We start from the raw sequence: 19,778 nt of genomic DNA, 5'->3' as shown, positions 1-19,778 counted from the left end.
CAGTGCGGAATTATAGCCACTACAAGCCAGTCCCAGAATGAGCTTCCTTCAGACGGGCCGTTTCGGTGTCTGTAGCTTTAAATACTAATGAGGAGGAGAAAGGCGGCGCAAGGTGGAGGGTGGGTGTGGCCTTGACCATCTTGCGCAACGGTAACGTGGCGTGCATGTTTACGTTGGATATAGCAATGGCACGCAGACACGCAGTCGTTCAAGCATTTCAGTTTGACCCAGAATCTGATCCAGATGGAGAAGCAACGGATGAAGAAGTTGCAACGTTTCCGAATGGTTAGTTTAAAATATTATGTCTGGATACGGTACTTTATTCGGATGGTTTACAGTTATCATCATGTAGCTAACGCTAACCTACTGTTGCCTTTTCATGAGAGATCTGTAACGTCTGTATTTATCTTATTACAATTACATCAAGCTCTGCGATCTTGAAATGCGGATATCGCGCGCGCCATTTAACCAACAGGAAAACGGTTATCCAAATAACAAAGACGTGTACAACACTCGCGTTACAGTGTGTGTGTATTCACACACATAAACTGCATAGCTAATGTTACAGCCACATTCTACGTGTAAAATCTAGGTAACCATAAACAGTAAAGCAACACACTTATATATCATTAGTTGACTTACTTGTCCGAGGTGTGTAGCTGAGCCAAAGAGAGTGATCCAGACTTTAGTTTCAGACGTTCAGCAAGCCCAGCTCTGTATTGACCCTTCGGTGTTCATTTGTACATCCAATTATTGAGCAATTGTTATGCTTCGCTCGCTCAAAAGCCATGATATCTCTCGTGGACAAACTAAAATCGCGCGCGCGCGTTCCTACTTCCTAGCGCATTTTCTCATGGGCGGAAAATATTCTCTGGGCGGGCAAAGCAGAGAAAGGGGAGGTAACATTTCTCCTTATGACGTCATAAGGAGGAGATTCAAGATCAGCGCGAATGAGCCTCCATTTTCTCAAAGGCAGAGAAAGATAGCAAAAGCTCGATTTACACCGATTGAAATTTTTAGAAACTTGGGGACCATATACAGGCTAGGGGAACTCATATTAATGTTAAAAAACCTCAGAAAGTGAAAATTTCATGTCATGGGACCTTTAAGCTAAGACTCCTACGTAAAAGTTTTTAAGCTAAATTAAGAGTTTTCTGAGAGAGGATTCTTAGAATCTTAATGAATACGGGCCCAGATGTAGAAACTTTAAAATGCAGTTCACATATGTTAAATCGATACAGCTCATTTGCACTTTTTCAACAGGGAGTAACAAAGTTCTGACAGCTGAAGTGAATCACATTGTGAGACTGATTGGAAAGACAGCTGATGCCTTTACTGCTGGTTTCACACCAGTCAAAACCATCTGACATTAAGTAGGCCATCCGTATACATATGAGGCTGTTATGGTTAATTATTAGCTTGAGTATTTCATAATGCTGGCCTGCAGAGAGTTTAATGATAAACACTTAAATCCCCAAAACAGTAATCTGTTGCAACCTGCAATATTAAAGCTGCCGTCGGCAACATTTTTTTGATCATATTCAGTGTAATCGACACTATAATCCGACAGAACAACATAAATAAGGTGGTTTTAGAAAAAACCCGAGCTTCTAACTCCACCTGGAGCGTGTTATTTGTTTTGCAAAAATCCAGCGCTCCCGCTTCATCAGGTCCAATCAGCGCAGGGGGGTGTGAGATCTGACTGTCAATCACAGGTCGTGCACACGCCACAGATCCCCCCTCACTCGCACATGTTAATATCACATGCACACGCCACGCCTGAAGTTCGCCTGGAGATTGCATGAAGCGTGATGGCGGAGAGAAAATCTACTAACAAGCTTCCAATTCCTCGTTTATTGCTATCTATGGATAGATTAGCCAGGGCAGCCTACCTCCGAGTCCATGGTGTTGATAGATGCTGAAGAGACGGACGCGTTCACAGAAAATCAGGTACACACGCACAGTGACGCACTGACGAGCACGACCTCGATGGGAGGGTGCTCGCTGGCAGTGGGGAGGGGCATGAGAGTTGTAAACATTCAAAATTTTGGCTAATCGACCCAATCTGCCAGACTTGCCGACGGCAGCTTTAAGATGTGTTTTAAGATTATAAGCACTTTTATGCTTGCTCAGTTTTAATTCGTCACTTGTTTGAGACATTTTGTTTGTTTTTGGATTAAAGTTTATGTTTAACATTCATCTTCCCTGCACTTTAAACTACAAGCCTAATACCCAAAAGAAAGTCCTGCAAGACAAATAAACCTTGAATAATGCTATCCAAGTCTCTATAAAGAAGTTTTATTTAACACTACGTTATTGCTCATTATTTGAAAATGGTTTATTGGTTTTTTTCCCAAGCATCACATTAATACATGACATTTTCCACCATAACATTAAGAAACACAATATTCTGGTATTAATTTTTTTTTTTTTAAACCCAAGGACACATTAATGCAGCGGCTTGTAAATGCAGCAATACACGAGTCAAATGAATTTTTTGTTTTGAAAACTTGATACATTTATTTACCAAGGTTGTGTAATGTTATAAATGACTAATTTGTTTAAAATTTCCGTACATTATTTGCAGTAATGCCCGCTTTGATAGACCTTAGACACTTTCTTTTCATACTTTCTACAATATAATTTAATAGTGTACGTCCATTCCTCAAATTTTGACCATTTTAACCTTTGTCACAGATCAGCCAGGCTCTCTCACTTCCACCACACAGCGATCTCTATCACCAGACTACTTATCACGAGTACCTGTCATCAATTACACCCTTATCAACGCACTACATAAGCACACACCTCAGCCTCAGTCAAATGTCTGTCCTTAAACAAGGAAAGACTCCTTTACCTGTTCTTTGCTCTTTACCTGCTCCAGAGTGTGTTCCAGCTTCTCCACGTCTGTTCCTGAGGAAATCTATGTGCAATACTGAACTCATCCCCAGTACTGATGTGTGTTTATCTCCGTTCTCCACCTGCATCGTGAGAAAGTATTAAGACTGTCATTCTTCTGCCCGTTCTTCCCATCTGATTTATTGACACATTACTCACCTGCCTCTGACCTGTGTTGCCAACACTTGTGTACCTGTGTTCAGTTTATATATCCTGACCATATCATTTCCTTCTCATTTGCCAGTTTCAGATGGAGACGCTTTTGACAAAATGACCAGCAGCATCTCATTCTCTTCTTCATTCCTGCAGATCAAACTCATGTTAGACATCAAACTAGAGATTGTGATGTTCTTGTTTGGTCTAAAATATTCTGCACTCAAATTATTTTAGCTCTTTGTTCAATTTCATTCATTTAAAATGAGTATATACGACAACCCTTCATAGAAATGATTCCAGCTTAATTTCATTAAATGTAACCAATGTACTCTTTAAAAAATTTGCTTTACCAATGTTTTTTTTGAGTCAACATGAATATTTTTCGTTCGTCTTAACCTGATGTCACTCAAATTCATTATTAAAATTAATTAAAATAAGCAAATGAGGCCAGACATATTAAATATTTAGCAGGGCAGAGGCAGGGGAGTAATATGGCAATGCAACAGATGGGAAGAACGGGAAGAAGAATGATACGCTTAATCCTTTCTCATGATGCCGGTGGAGAACGGAGATACACACCTTGGGTGGGGATGAAGTTCAGTATTGCATGTAGATTTCCTCAGGAGCAGATGTGGAGAAACTGGAATACACTCTGGAAAAATGCAAAGAACAGTTAAAGGAGTCTTTCCTTATTTAAGGCCAGACATTTGACTGAGGCAATGTCACAGATCAGCCAGGTTCTCTCACTTCCACCACTCACATCTTGTTGAAAGGCAGGCCCAAGTCTCTGTCCTGGAACCCCAAAGCCAACAAAGCTGTAACCTTGAAACCCTGAGAACTGTATTCACAACCGCAACACTCCTATCCCATCCCAACCCTGACAAAGCCGCCTTGGTGGAAGTTGACGCGGCTACAACCGGAGTGTGTGCAGTCCTATCCCAGCAGTAGGAGTCATCCAAACCTCTTCCATGCGCCTTCTTTTCCAAGAAGTTATCCCCGGCGGAGTAAAATTACGACGTCGGTAACCGTGAGCTCCTGGCTACCAAGCTTGTGCTAGAAGAGTGGAGGCACTGGTTAGAGGGAGATCGGTACCTGTTTGTGGTACTTGCTGACCGTATATACCTGAAAGAAGACCGATGGGCTTTGTTTTTAACTCGTTTCCAATTTAGTATCTCCTATCGTCCTGGTTCCAAGAATATCCATGCTAATGCCCTGTCTAGACTCCACGCTCCATCTGGCAAGCTCCTTCCTCGACGCCCATGGTCACACCTACTGTAGGAGTCGACTTCATTACTGATCTACCACCCTCAGGAAGGAACACATGTATCCTGATAATCATAGACAGATTTTCCAAAGCCTGTAAGTTGATTCCCTTGAAATGTCTTCCCACAGCCCTGGAAACTGCAGAGACACTGTTTTGGATTGTGGCCCACAATTTATATCACAGGTGTGGAAAGCTTTCTTCTTGCTCCTGACCATCAGTCTGACATCCGGCTACCACCCCCAAACCAATGGTCAAACGGAGAGGAAAGTGCTGGAGATCAACCACTTCCTTCTGACCTTTTGCCAGAGTCCACAGGACACCTGGAACCGGTTCCTCGCCTGGGCCGAGTATACCCAAAATTCACTCTGACAATCTTCCACCGTCACTTCTTTTTAAGTGCATATTTGGCTTCCAACCTCCACTGTTCCCCTGGTCAGGCGAGCAGTCAGAGATGCCTACCATCAACCACTGGTTCCAGGAGAGCAAGAGGGTATGGGATGAGGCTCATCTAAAGCAGGCAGTGCGCCGCATATGTCAGACGAGGAGACACACCGGTATACCATCCAGGACAGCTCGTCTGGCTCTCTACATGGGACATTCGTCTGCGCCTGCCCTGCTGGAAATTGAGCCCCCAATCCGCTGGAGCGGACCATGGAGAGGGGGGTAATGTGACAGATCAGCCAGGCTCTCTCACTTCCACCACACAGCGATCAGTCACCACACTACTAATCACAAGTGCTTGTCATCAATTACACCATTATCAACGCACTACATAAGCACACACCTCAGTCAAATGTCTGGCCTTAAAGACTCCACCTGTTCTTTGCATTTCTCCAGAGTGTGTTCCAGTTTCTCCATGTCTGTTCCTGAGGAAATCTACATGCAATACTGAACTCCATCCCCACCATACCTGTCAACACTCCCGTTTTCCCTGGGAGTCTCCCGTATTTCACCCCCATCTCCCACCCCCCTCCTGTTTTGTTATTTCTCCCGTTATTTGTATGGCCCAAACATGTTTAAATGAATAATCACATCAATATATTATTCCAAGGTTGTCCAGTTGCCAGATCTTGTACGAAACTTTTTTTACAGTAACTGAATATTACATCACCTATTCAGTCTTGAAAATTGTAGCCTACTCACAGATTTGTGGCCTATACCTTCTTTTAGAAATCAGTTTTCTGTATATTGATTTGTTGTGTATTAAGATGAATACAACTGTCTTAACTGAATTTTTCTATGATTTGGCGATGGGTATAGATGACGTGAAACCGCATGTGGTTGAACTGAAACATTCCCGGTCTCCCGTATTTTGGTACCCAAATGTTGACAGTTATGATCCCCACTACCGAGGTGTGTTTATCTGCGTTCTCCAACTGCATCGTGAGAAAGTATTAAGACTGTCATTCTTCTGCCCGTTCTTCCCATCTGATTTATTGCCATATTACTCACCTGCCTCTGCCCTGTGTTGCCAAATAAAGTGTGTCTGGATCCTTAATACCTGTGTTCTGAGTATATATCCTGACCCTATCCTTTCCTTCTCATTTGCCAGTTTCAGATGGAGACGCTTTTGACAAAATGACCAGCAGCATCTCATTCTCTTCTTCATTCCTGCAGATCAAACTCATGTTAGACATCAAACTAGAGATTGTGATGTTCTTGTTTGGTCTCAGATATACTGAGCCGCCTACCAGGAAGACAACATTTTATGTTTTGATTTCTTATCGGTTTAGTTTTAGTTAACTATAATTGACCCTGGTCACTTTTTGGAGCTGCTCAAACAAGTAGATCAGCGTTTCAAAAGCATCACAGAACCACATTGTTTGCACTCTTCAAGAAGTCAAACTTGATTTATAGTGACTCTGCATGTTAATCTGAGATTGGAGGAAGTGTTTTAACATCTTCCCTTCTGAGGTCAGTCGTTCAAGCTTAATATTGTGCACTGAAAAAACATTGGTGTAGGATTTACTTAGAAACCATTTCAATCAGAAATTGCTTCTACAAATAAAAAAAACTCATTGAATTAAACTGAAATGGTATTTTCTTGTAAAATGAAATACCTTGGTTAAAAAGTAACATTTGCTTTATTTTAGTGCTGGGCAATGATTAATCGCATCCCAAATAAAAGTTTGTTTACATAATATGCGTACTGTGTATAATTATTGTGTGTATATATGAATACACACATGCATGTACTTAAGAAAAATTTGTTATTTATATATAATATAAATGTGTATATATATACATGCAAACATTTCTTAATCGTTGCCCAGCACTACTTTATAACTTTTTTACAGTGTACTGATGGATGGGAGGACATATTCTGCACTTTATGCTGTTCTTCCTCAATAGTGTCATTGAACACACATTTCTATAGTTTAAGACCATCCTAAAGAGACGCGTGTGGTAAAGAGGAAATCTTCTCAGACTGCAGGAAATGTTGTATGGTAGCAGCTGTGTTTGTGTCTGGAAACCCCCCAGATCTCTTTCTCCAAGCTCAGGCCAGAGATGTTGGTTGCGTTTACATGCCCCCTGCTCCTCACCTATTGACTTACTTTATTAAATAAACGCCCCCGAAATCCCTCCACCAAAGTGAGTCTTTATAGGATTAGACCTGCACAAACAGCCCTCCATCAGAGGGATCTACCCTCACCGTCTAAACCCCCTTCTCCCGTTGTGATGGAGGGACATTGGCGTCACCAAATGATGAACTAATGGATGCATCTACAGCTGTGACCCTTCAGACTTTCCACCAATGACACGCTTTCCACATGTTACCAAGGGCCCGTCCACTGCTCACCATTTAAAACCTGCCAACCTACACATAACCCGACCAAAGAACTGCTCTACCCCTGTGGAAGACGGCGAACACTGAGACATATCTGGATTTGGAATATACTGGAAACAAATAAAGACGAAGGAATCAATTTGTGAAGACATCGGACTCTCTTGTGCTCTGACTGAGGTAAAAACTCATGGTTATGTAATTAATTACTATATTTCATAACTGTAGTCCTGCATCATTGTCTTTTTAAAAGCATGTCTCACTTTTTTTGAGATTTTATGTTACATGTAGCTAAAAGGGAAGGTTCTCTCAAAGTTATGAACAAACGTTCTTCCAGTAACGTTTATATAACATTCATTTAAAGTTATCTGGTTTTTAAAAATGTTCTGAAAATCTTAGCACAAAAACATTATTTATACAACATTCATGGAAAGTTTTTTTCCTGAAACATTTTAGTTGGCCGTTCATCTAGTTTATCGAATAATTACAAAAAGTTGGATTATTTTCATAGTGCAGGGACCTCTTATACGTCAAAAGATCAAGGGAAATTTGATTTCTCAGTTCATGACCCCTTTAATTTATTAAATATTTTGTTTAATGAATCACACAGTCTTTTAAAAACATGCCCATTTTAAAAATCAAAAGGATTTTTTTTTTCATAGAACTTGTTTATAAACGGTATTTCCTGAAACATTTTAGACGTTCATATAGCATTTTTTTTTTTTTTTTTTTTGGTGCAACTGTTTCGGAATGTTCAGAGAACATACAAAAGTAACATTCCCATAATGTTTGCAAAATGGAATATTCTCTTAATGCTTGCATAACCAAGACATTTATTTATTTATTTTAACTGGATGATTTGAACTACCAGAGAACATTAAAAAAATAATGGTTTCGTAACTTAATGGGAACGTTAGCAAAAAAAAAGTTAGAACATATTTTTTTCCACTGGGATATAAAGTACCAGACAATAATTTGGACAAATAAGTCATGAAATCTCCAATATAATTATGGGAATGATCAAAGATGTAGGCTATGTAAAGAACCTCATAATCACAGGCACACGTATAATTGTCTTTTAAACTAATATCAAGCTTTTACGCATTTCAAGACAAAGGGAAACAAACCGATTGGTAATATTACAACTGAAGTGTACTGGCATTGTAAAAATGTAATCATGGGTCTTGTAATTTTCATTAAAAAAATTAAGGTGATAATTACAAATATTGTGTATATTTTATTAAGAAAATTGTGCTTCAGTGTTTTATTGAAAATCTAAATAAAAATTATTTCACTAATAAAACCAAGAGATACATTTTCCTAATTTTTTCAAGGAAACATACACAGTTTTGAGGCTTGAATTGAGGAGCCGATAAATCTGATATAATTAAGGAAAAAAGGCTACTAATTTATTTTAAGAGAATTAGCTCAATTATGCAGTTTTATTTAGAGACACCAGTGTTAGTTCCCAGCATGCTTTGCACATGGGTGGAAATGGAGAGTACATTTTGAAATTAAGTGTTATTCAGTGTGTTTTTGAGTATCTGTTAATGTTTAATGTTCAGTTATGTTTGACATTTGAAAGAGTTTCTATTATGTTAAAGTTTAGATCGTTACCATTGTGCAGAAGAGGGCTTATGGTTAGCTGGTGAATAACCGCATGTTAATTCTCTGAGTCATGTTGTTTTGTTCATTGAGCAATAACTTTTATAATGATAAAGTTTGTTTCTGTGTTGTGTTAGCACAGTCTTTTAAATATGCAATATAACTCAGTCAAATATAAACAGGTCATTTCCATTCACTCGAATTCACACAACTTTGATTCAACTTAAAATAAAAAAGCATATTTCTCTAAAAAATATTAAATTCATTGTGTCATTGACTAAGTAAATTAGGGGATTTTACATGATTTATTCAGGTAGATTCCATGAATGAAATCAAGCCTTAACTACGCACAAATATCATGTGTAATATTGTTACCATATTTTTTTTAAGTAAATAGCAGAAACATTTTTAATTGTTTAATTGTTTTAATTGGTGTTTCTAGGCTGGATGGTGAAGAACTTCAGCTCTTCAGAGACACAATGAAGGTTCTGTTTGTGTCTCTACTGGGGCTTCATCTGGTCGTGGCCACGGGGTCAGATGCTTTACTGCAACCTAACATTACATTTTAACTAGTCCTGGGCAACGATTAATCTCGATTAATCACATCCAATAAAAATAAAAGTGTGTGTTTGCATAATATATGTGTGTGTACAGTGTATAATTATTTTGTTTATATAAATACACACATATGCATGTATATATTTAAGAAAAATGTGTTATTTATATATCAAATATATTTCTTATTACATGCATATGTTTATATATACAAAATAATTATACACAGTACACACACATATATTATGCAAACACATTTTTTTTTATTCGATTAATCGTTGCCCTATTGCAATGTTTTGAATAAAGCCGTAACCCTAAGTAGTGGCGAAACAGTAAAAGTCTGATCCGCTTTCTTTTACCCTTGACCCCTGACCCCAGGCACTGGTGTGAACACACGGTGGAGGAGACGGTGGAGAGGATGGTCTCCCCTCGTGTGCAGCGAGAGGTGGATTGTTCCTCTGTGTATCAGTTTAACACACAGGGCTGGAGGCTCGACGTGGACCGGATGCGCCACGAGCACGGAGGAGATGACGGCATCGCGCTTTATTACAAAGGACAGGGATCTAAAGCGTCCTGTTACATATTCAAGTGAGGAAATAACATCATTATCCCAGCTATTCTGTCAGATCAGATACATGTCCTCATTTATATCTCTAACATAGCTATTACGATTAGTTTTGTCATTTGTTGTTTTTACTTGATAATAAACTGACTTCTCTTGGTGTAACCCTGTGGTTCCCAACCAGGAGGTTGACTTAACATTATTTTAAATAAGACAAAAAGAGCTTTAAAACCCCTAAAACAACAAAAAAATCTATATGACAAGTGAAATAATTTTTCTCATTTTATTTTGTCTCAAATCATTGTTATTTAATTCTTGGAAAAACCTGGATATACACCTGGATAAAATGATTTTAAAAGCCTTATCGAATAATCACAAACAGTTGGATTATTTATCCAATATATATTATTATATTATTTTTATTTTATACTTTTATACGTCAAAAGATCAAGTGTAATTTGATTTCTCAGTTCATGACCCCTTCAATTTATTAAATATTTTGTTTAAATAAAATCACACAGTCTTTCAAAAACATGCCCATTTCAAAATCAAAATAATTTTTTTTCATAGCATATTTTAATAGATATTTTTTCATATAATTTTTTTTTGCCTCAAAATTCAAATTATTGTAATTAAGTTAAAGAATGTTAAGAACATGTTTTATTAATGTTTTAAATTACTTACCGTGCTATTTACATTTCAATGTGTAATTAAACTGAGAAAAACGAACCACATATTTTTACCAAAGCATGTTGCGATGTCTCATCATGTGTGTGTGTGTGTGCGTGTGTGTTTGTCTCTTAGACCTCCAGACATTGAGACGGAGACGGTGAACCGGACGCTCAGACAGTGTTGTGAAGGCTGGGCCGGCCCGCACTGCTCACAGGGTGAGATCACACGCCTGGAGTCTTTGTGGATCATCAGATATGAAAAATGTTGTTGAATCACAAGTCGGCCAAATTTTGGAGACTATGGAAACCTGTGCATTCTTTTCTTCAGAAACTTTGACCACCTACTATGGGGATTTTACTCTGCTTTATTTCTTTTCCTTTTTCTGTCATGTTTCTGAATAATATATGCAGGAAGAGACGTATACTTTTTTATATGTAGTTGTTCATCTCTCAGCGCTTTGGGGTTTGTTTGTCTGTTCATTGACGTTATTGTGTGTGTCTGTATTACTTGAAAATCTAAATAAATAATGAATTTATTTGATTTATTTTTTATGTTGTTGAATATGTTATTTTCTCTGTACGCACAGAGAACGTCTTCTTCATGCATGTTATGGTGATACGCATGTTGTGTGTCTCTGTGTGCAGGAGTGGGTGCCAGGGGTCAGTGTTTCTCCACCTGGACGTGTGAGGAGTTTCCCGGGGTTCATAACTCATCCCTCATGGCACTCGAGCAGTGTTGCAGTAACCTGTGGGGATTGAGCTGGAGAAACGCATCCGATCAGACGTGTCTGTCGTGCACATACACACTCCTGCCAGGTTACTAGTGTTCTTCACATCCCTCAGTAGATGCTTAAACCTTCATTTAAAGTGCACCTGTTATGTTTTTTGCGGATAGTACGCTTCATAATAGCAGTTAATATAGTTTGTGAATGTAAAAGGTCTACACAGTTTCAAAGATCAAAGTGCAGATAAATAAAATTATTGTCTCCCAAAAGATAGAACTATTAACTACGACTTTTACCTCAATAATCTTCTAATTACTCATTATTAATAGTTAGTAAGGTAGTTGTTATGTTTAGGTATTAAGGGATGTAGAATATGGTCATGCAAAATAAGGCATTCAAATGTGCTTTATAAGTACTAATAAACAGCCAATATCTTAGTAATATGCATGATAATAAGCAACTAGTTAATAGTGAGAACTGGACCCTAAACTAAAGTGTGACCGAAAGAACTGATTCTGAACTGAAGCGAGTCGTCAGTAATTCCAGTCTCACTTCCTGCTGAATCTGTAGGTGTGTAACTAATTAGCATAATGCCCATCTCTGGTCTTGATTGGCTGAACATCGTCTCTTAGCTCCGCCCTCAAACACTGTAGTGTATCTGAGACTGGGAGAGTTATGGTTCATGTTGTTCATGTGGAGAAGACGCTGTTTTCTGAGATTGATACGGTAAAACCCACGCCATCGTTACTGTTCGTATCACTGTGATCAAGAGCTGAGATTCAGATATGATAATGAGCGTTTGCTTTCTGACCAATCAGAGCAGAGCAGCTCTCAGAGAGGCGGGACTTAGAGAGACTGAGTCTTCAAACTAAGCGTTTCAGACACTGAGAGAAAAGAGCTGATGTGCAGATTATGAGGACATTACAGTGTTTTTGAGCTTGGATGAATGTGAATCTGTTGCAGGTCACTCAGAAAAACATTAGCAACCCTTTATATGCACATTTATAAATATAACATTTCCATTATTTTCAATCACAAATTTTTTATTTTACAATAGTAATAGTTCTAATAAATGGAATGTTTTTAAAAATAAACAATAACCAAGTTTCCATATTCATGCATATTTATTAGCTTTTTCCTTTCTGTATGACTGACAAATATGCATCACATTACGTTTATTAGTTTGTTAAAACTGTGTAATCCAAATGTATGGAAATTTTGGTTACACTTTATTTTACAGTGTCCTTGTTACATATGTCACATGTACTTACCACAGTAATAACAGTAAATTATGCACATGCAACTAACCCTCAACCACACCCTAATCCTAGCCTAACCCTATAGTAAGTACATGTTGTTAATTATTATTACTCAGTACTTAAATATATAATTACACTGTAACAATGACACCTTAAAATATAATTACACTGTAAGAAAAATGACACCTTAAAATAAAGTGTAACCGAAATTTTATATGCAATTCAAACACATCTTTGTTTTGCACTCGTTTATTTCAGATGACGCAAATTCTGAATCAAGATGCACCAATGCTACATTTTCTAAATGTCATAATCATTTGTTAACAAACAAGTATTCATGTTAACTTGGTCGGCAGATTTGCACATTGATGTCACACATAAAGAGTGGGATCGTATTTGTGAAAACACTAAGAGGGTTTCAAGAGACATTCCAATTAGATTAATCCAGTATAAGATTCTTAATCGATTTTATTGGACTCCGACTCGGCTGTTTAGGCTGAAGCTGAGGGATAATGCACACTGCTGGAAGTGCTGCAGCTCGGAAGGGACTCTTTTTCATCTGCTCTGGGAATGTCCCATGATTCAGAACTATTGGCTAAAGATTCATGATTGCATTGAAAACATTACCCGGACTAGCTTGGAGTTCTGCCCGAGGCTGTATGTTTTAAATGATCCACAAATGACATCGAACTGTGGAGCAGCGGACTTTATTCAGACCAGTATAATGGTTGGAAAACAAATAATAATGAGAAACTGGACGAACCCAGGTGAACCCTCTTTCCAGGAGTGGAGCACGGAGTTGGCAAAAGTGGCATCATACGAAAAAAATCTCTTTCAACATCAGTGACAGGGCGGAACAATATGTAGCGAAATGAGGAAAATATATGCAATATATTGCTACCAAATGAGAGCTTTTTTATTTTTATTTATTTATTTATTTCTATCTGATTTCTATTACCTCTTTTGGCTTAATCCTTTTATTTATTTTTATTAAAAAATGTATCATCACTATGGGATATATGTTAAGATGTCACTTGTAATGTTGACTACAATGTAACAGTGGTGTTCAAAAACTCAATTACAGTATAAAATACTAATAAAAACAAAACAAAACAAGTATTCATTACTTCAATGAGCTCATTGTTTCTGCATTAAATTATTACATTGTTTAAATTAAAAAATGTTTAGCTAACTGTGATTTTGTATATGTACATTTCTGAAATACATAACTTAGACAGTTTCCTCTGATAACAACTCTGTAAATTGTAATGTGGATTTTCTGTAAAGCTGCTTTGAAATAATGTGGATTGTGAAAAGCGCTATACAAATAAACGTGAATTGAATTGTATTTATTTGAGTGTGTTTCTGTGTCTCTCCCCTCAGATGTCAGGTCTTCTCCGGTGATTCGTGGCGTTCGTGACCCGCAGGCGTCCGGCACCTGTATGAGTTGGGGCGGGACTCACTACCGTACTTTTGACCGAAAACACTTCCACTTCCAGGGCAGTTGCACGTACCTGTTGGCCTCATCCACTGACGGGACCTGGGCCGTATACACCAGTTCAGTGTGTGACACTGTGGGACACTGTCGCAAGGTACAAACACACACTCGCTGTGAGTTTATATTCCCACAAACGCCTGTTTAGAAGTCAGCATGATCTCAAATGGACCATATGCTTATGTCAAGTCATCTTCATTTGCAGCGCTTTTAACCATACAGATTTTTCAAAAGCAGCTTTACAGTGATAATAGGAGATTACAGTAACAGAGATTGTTTTGGCTTTACAGCAGCTCTAGAATAAAGTTATTGTCCAGCTAAAGTTAGTTTTGATTGATTCACTTCTGTTGTAAAAATCATTAGTTATTAACTTAGGGGACGCTAACACGACACCGTTTTACCTTAAAACTTTTAATGCGTTCTTAACTTAATATAACACTTGTTCCTGGTCTTTTAGTGCATAATTTATCGGTCGATGTAATAAACATATTTTACCTTAAAAAATATTCATAATCTTTTATCAAAATGTACAACTTTTCAAATTTTCGACTTCAAATTCAAATTAATTCCTCATGGATAAAATCAAGTCCTTCATTATGTTTCTTGTTTATTATATCCAGTTTTATTCTAAAATAAATCATATTTGGAGGAAAAATTGGTTTCAATTTCATGTTCATATGTTGATATTGTTGCAAAGAATCATTTTATGGTATAAATGAAACATTTTCCCAAAGGCTTCTCATAGCGTTACTTAAAGCCTTAATGCATAATGCATTATAAAGGCATTTATTATAATGAATAATGCATTCAATCTTTTCTGCATTATATCATATAATGCATTTTAATGCAAATAAATAATTGTAACCAAAGTTAAAATGCATTATAATATTATGTTATATCTAAAAATTGGTTGTTTGCCATGTGTTTTATGCATTATACTTTCTAAAGGTGCAACAATGAATACAGTAGATAAGTATTATAATGCATTACAAGGTGCATCACAAGGCATAATTAATGCATTAAAAATACTTTTATAAAATAAAGGTTTTAAGTAGTGTCCATAGTAAATTAATTCCTCATGGATAAAATCAAGTCCTACATTTTATTTATTGTTGAATATATATATATATATATATATATATATATATATATATATATATATATATATATATATCGTTTTACTCTAAAATACATCTTATTCGAAGGTACAATGGGTTGCAAAAGCCATTTCATGTTTTCTTGAGATCTTCAACATGTTGAAATTGTATCAGAGTTTTAGTTTAAAGTTTTAGGCTATACGATTAGCACCAGGAAACTTGATTTGTGTCTTCGTTTGTGACTTAAAGATCAGCCAATTCAAGAAAATTATCTTATAATCTCATCTCAGAACACAACACTCATCTTTTGCATCTGGTTTCAAGTTGTTCAAGGTCATTATGAACAGACCGATGATCAAAACATATAATTTGTCTCAAACAGATGTGACATGTTTCTACAACTGGTTTCTGTTGGTCATTGCATGAGAAGTCCATGAAAACATCAATCTGGAAACTTGGCAGCTTATCTTGAACCTCAATGATACAGAAAGTGTAATTGGTTTTGGGAGTTTGGGATGTTATTATATTGATTATGATTGTTGATTGACAGATGGTCGTCTTGGCTGTTGTTTATGTGTTTTGTTCTGTGTTTTAGGGTCTGCGGATGATGTTGGGTCTTGGCTTGGTCTCTATTCACAAAGGAAACATGACGGTTAATGGTTTATCTCTACCGCAGGGTGAACCACTCTTCCAAAACGGTAAGAGACGCTTTATTCCTGATACTATACTATGTTCTGTATTCCAGCTGAAAAACTCATCCTTAAAGGGATACTTCAGGATTTGTATTAGTTGAAAACCTGTAGTATTTACAAATTACCGTGCTTTCCACCCTCATATCCCCCTGAGAGGAGAGATTTATGTATTTTTTGTCTGGAAAAAATCCTCCGATGATGCAAAAATCGTAATTTTGCGTCATCTGAGGATTTTTTGGCCAGAGGCTAAAGACTACAGCCAGTAGGAGGAGCTGTCCCGCATGTTTTCAACCCGCCCATAGGAGGTGGGATTTCACTCACAGAATGTACACATAGTATCAGCCGTCTTTCTTTGAAGCTAAGCTAACAGGCTCTTGTTCTGTGGAGAAAGCTGAGGAGTAGGAGAAAGCTGAGTATTAGGGGTTACCATCCTCTTTTTCCCTGACATGTCCGGCCGTCGAGAGCGTCCAAAATGTCCGGGATTCGGCTTTTGGTTTCTGCAGTCGCCATTCATTGTTTACATGCACATCTTTTGTTTCAATTTAACTGAATTCATTCCGATTGGTGAATCTGAATGTAGTGTTTACATGAACGCTAAACAAGTGATCGGTTGATGTGCGTTTTAACATTGCTAAGAACATTCCCGCTCCTCCGTGAGAGATAGGAGACCGGTGCGTCTCTCAGTAATCACGCCACCGGCCTCGCGCCGTTCTCCCGCGGCCCTCAGCCTCGTTCTGCTCGTCCTGCTCGTCCTGCTCGCCACAGTAAACATGATGAATGGCGACTGTAGAACGCAAAAGCCGAATCCCGGACATTTTGGGCGATCTCGAAATACCGGGCAGCCTCTTCACGGAGCCTCACTAGTAGCCTAGCCTTCTTGTTTTCAACTGCGCTCTCTAACCGGTAGGCGTGGCTTTGGAGTGGCCTCCTAGGCAGCGAAGCAAGTGCATTCTGGGAGTTGTTGTCTTTCATCCACATAAGTCAAAAATACATTTTCTGGCTTTTCTCAGTCTAGAAAGCTCCAAATTCAAAAATAATTTCACATTTCTTCTACATAAATGACCTATTTTAAATACACATTCATCTTTCCAGAGGTGAAGTATCCCTTTAACCAGTGGCATACGTTTTCTTTTCTTTTTTTTTCAGCTATATTTCAATAAACAATTTTTTTTAAATAGTTTAAATAAAAGTTAATTTTAATAAAAAAATTTGTAGTTACAATTTTTTTTTTATACTTTTTAATTGTTAATTTTTTTTAGGAGAGTATATTTACCCATACTTACAGTATATTTAGGATATTTATTTATTTATTAAACTTTTTTCATTTATATTTAATGATATATCTGTTATAATGTTTTTTGGTCTCCCTACATAATTTATCTTCGGAATACATAGTTACAATATGTTTTTTTTTTGTTGTTGTTGTTGTTTCTTAAGTGTAATATTTGTTTTTGTCCTGTTTATGCTGCTGTAACTTCAAAATTTCCCCTTGGGGATAAATAAGGTTTTTGTCTATCTTAGTTAACAATGATTACACGGTTTGGAGTGTGACTTCCGGTTTGCTGTTACACTTCATGTTATTGGCTAAGTATATGTGTATGAAAAATATTGAAGTGTGTTTCTGGTGACGTGTGTGCGTCGTCAGGAGTCAGCGTTCACTGGCTGGGTGACTTTGTGTTTGTGGAGAGCGGTTTGGGCGTCAGACTGAAGTTCGACATGGAGAACACCGTCTACCTCACCGTCACTGCAGAACACCTCGCGGCCACTAGGGGGCTTTGCGGAGTTTACAACAACAACCCAGATGGTAAGAACGTTTGGCTTGGTTTGGAAAGATTGCATAAATAAAGTTACCAAATTCTGACATATTATATTCTTTCTACTGCATTTTGAGTGTATGTTTTAATGCATTCCTACACTTAAAAGAAAAATGTTCACTTAGAAATTGCTAGTAAAATTTGCACATAATCACATTTACATTTATGCATTTGGCGGATGCTTTTATCCACAGAGATTTACATTGCATTTCTAGGTACACATTTACATTCTTATCAGTTCTTGCCTTCACTGGGAATCAAACCCATGACCTTAGCGTTGCAAGCACCAACGCTCTACTGTTTGAGCTAATCTTTGTACTGTCTACAACTTACAACAATTTTCAATGTTTTTCATGCATTTTGCAATGCAACATTTACATTTTCTGCAGACGACTTCACTACCAGCAGTGGAAGTGTGTCTCAGTACGCCGCCAGCTTTGGAAACTCATGGCGTGTACAAGATCAGCAAGGCCAGGTGAGACACAACGTCTTTAAGTATTTACATACAATAGATTGATCAAAAAAAGAGGCAGCAAGGCTACTAAATAGAATTAGCTATGTTTGCATAATCATGTATTTTAAAAAAGTCCTTATACCCTGTTTTGGATGTAAGCATACAGTAATTGTCCACATAGAACTAGTGCACTTCATAATATCCCAAAGCAGTGGTTTTCATGAGTTGTGTTGTTGTGCTGTGTAACACAGGTGTGTAGTGATGCTGCTGAGTTGTGTTGTTGTGCTGTGTAACACAGGTGTGTAGTGATGCTGCTGAGTTGTGTTGTTGTGCTGTGTAACACAGGTGTGTAGTGATGCTGCTGTGTTGTGTTGTGTTGTGTTGTGTAACACAGGTGTGTAGTGATGCTGCTGAGTTGTGTTGTGTAACACAGGTGTGTAGTGATGCTACTGAGTTGTGTTGTGCTGTGTAACACAGGTGTGTAGTGATGCTACTGAGTTGTGTTGTGCTGTGTAACACAGGTGTGTAGTGATGCTGCTGAGTTGTGTTGTGTAACACAGGTGTGTAGTGATGCTGCTGAGTTGTGTTGTGTTGTGTAACACAGGTGTGTAGTGATGCTACTGAGCTGTGTTGTGCTGTGTAACACAGGTGTGTAGTGATGCTGCTGAGTTGTGTTGTGTAACACAGGTGTGTAGTGATGCTGCTGAGTTGTGTTGTGTAACACAGGTGTTTAGTGATGCTGCTGAGTTGTGTTGTTGTGCTGTGTAACACAGGTGTGTAGTGATGCTGCTGAGTTGTGTTGTTGTGCTGTGTAACACAGGTGTGTAGTGATGCTGCTGAGTTGTGTTGTTGTGCTGTGTAACACAGGTGTGTAGTGATGCTGCTGTGTTGTGTTGTGTTGTGTTGTGTTGTGTTGTGTTGTGTAACACAGGTGTGTAGTGATGCTGCTGAGTTGTGTTGTGTAACACAGGTGTGTAGTGGTGCTGCTGAGTTGTGTTGTTGTGCTGTGTAACACATGTGTGTAGTGATGCTACTGAGTTGTGTTGTGCTGTGTAACAGGTGTGTAGTGATGCTACTGAGTTGTGTTGTGCTGTGTAACACAGGTGTGTAGTGATGCTGCTGAGTTGTGTTGTGTAACACAGGTGTGTAGTGATGCTGCTGAGTTGTGTTGTGTTGTGTAACACAGGTGTGTAGTGATGCTACTGAGCTGTGTTGTGCTGTGTAACACAGGTGTGTAGTGATGCTGCTGAGTTGTGTTGTGTAACACAGGTGTGTAGTGATGCTGCTGAGTTGTGTTGTGTAACACAGGTGTTTAGTGATGCTGCTGAGTTGTGTTGTTGTGTTGTGTAACACAGGTGTGTAGTGATGATGCTGAGTTGTGTTGTTGTGTTGTGTAACACAGGTGTGTAGTGATGCTGCTGAGTTGTGTTGTTGTGTTGTGTAACACAGGTGTGTAGTGATGCTGCTGAGTTGTGTTGTTGTGCTGTGTAAAACAGGTGTGTAGTGATGCTGCTGAGTTGTGTTGTGTTGTGTAACACAGGTGTGTAGTGATGCTGCTGAGTTGTGTTGTTGTGTTGTATAACACAGGTGTGTAGTGATGCTGCTGAGTTGTGTTGTTGTGTTGTGTAACACAGGTGTGTAGTGATGCTGCTGAGTTTTGTTGTGTTGTGTAACACAGGTGTGTAGTGATGCTGCTGAGTTGTGTTGTTGTGTTGTGTAACACAGGTGTGTAGTGATGCTGCTGAG

At 38.2% G+C, this 19,778-nt stretch overlaps 1 protein-coding gene across 1 annotated transcript in view; it reads left to right on the top strand.

Annotated features, from left to right (window-relative positions):
- Positions 1 to 3,606: 3,606 nt before the first annotated feature.
- Positions 3,607 to 19,778, top strand: part of sspo (SCO-spondin) — a gene marked incomplete at its 5' end in the record, with an annotated part of 155,039 nt that continues 138,867 nt past the window's right edge. Inside the window, 10 exon segments of the mRNA XM_082183265.1 lie at positions 3,607 to 3,638; positions 4,447 to 4,665; positions 9,151 to 9,240; positions 9,642 to 9,851; positions 10,630 to 10,712; positions 11,142 to 11,317; positions 13,872 to 14,072; positions 15,668 to 15,770; positions 17,410 to 17,568; positions 17,968 to 18,053. Coding sequence (XP_082039391.1) covers positions 3,607 to 3,638; positions 4,447 to 4,665; positions 9,151 to 9,240; positions 9,642 to 9,851; positions 10,630 to 10,712; positions 11,142 to 11,317; positions 13,872 to 14,072; positions 15,668 to 15,770; positions 17,410 to 17,568; positions 17,968 to 18,053 — 1,359 coding nt within the window.

This window comes from Leuciscus leuciscus (assembly GCF_965113295.1).
Source record: "Leuciscus leuciscus genome assembly, chromosome: 11".
Classification (NCBI taxonomy): Eukaryota; Metazoa; Chordata; class Actinopteri; order Cypriniformes; family Leuciscidae; genus Leuciscus; species Leuciscus leuciscus.
This window is presented reverse-complemented; position numbering and strand designations above follow the sequence as displayed.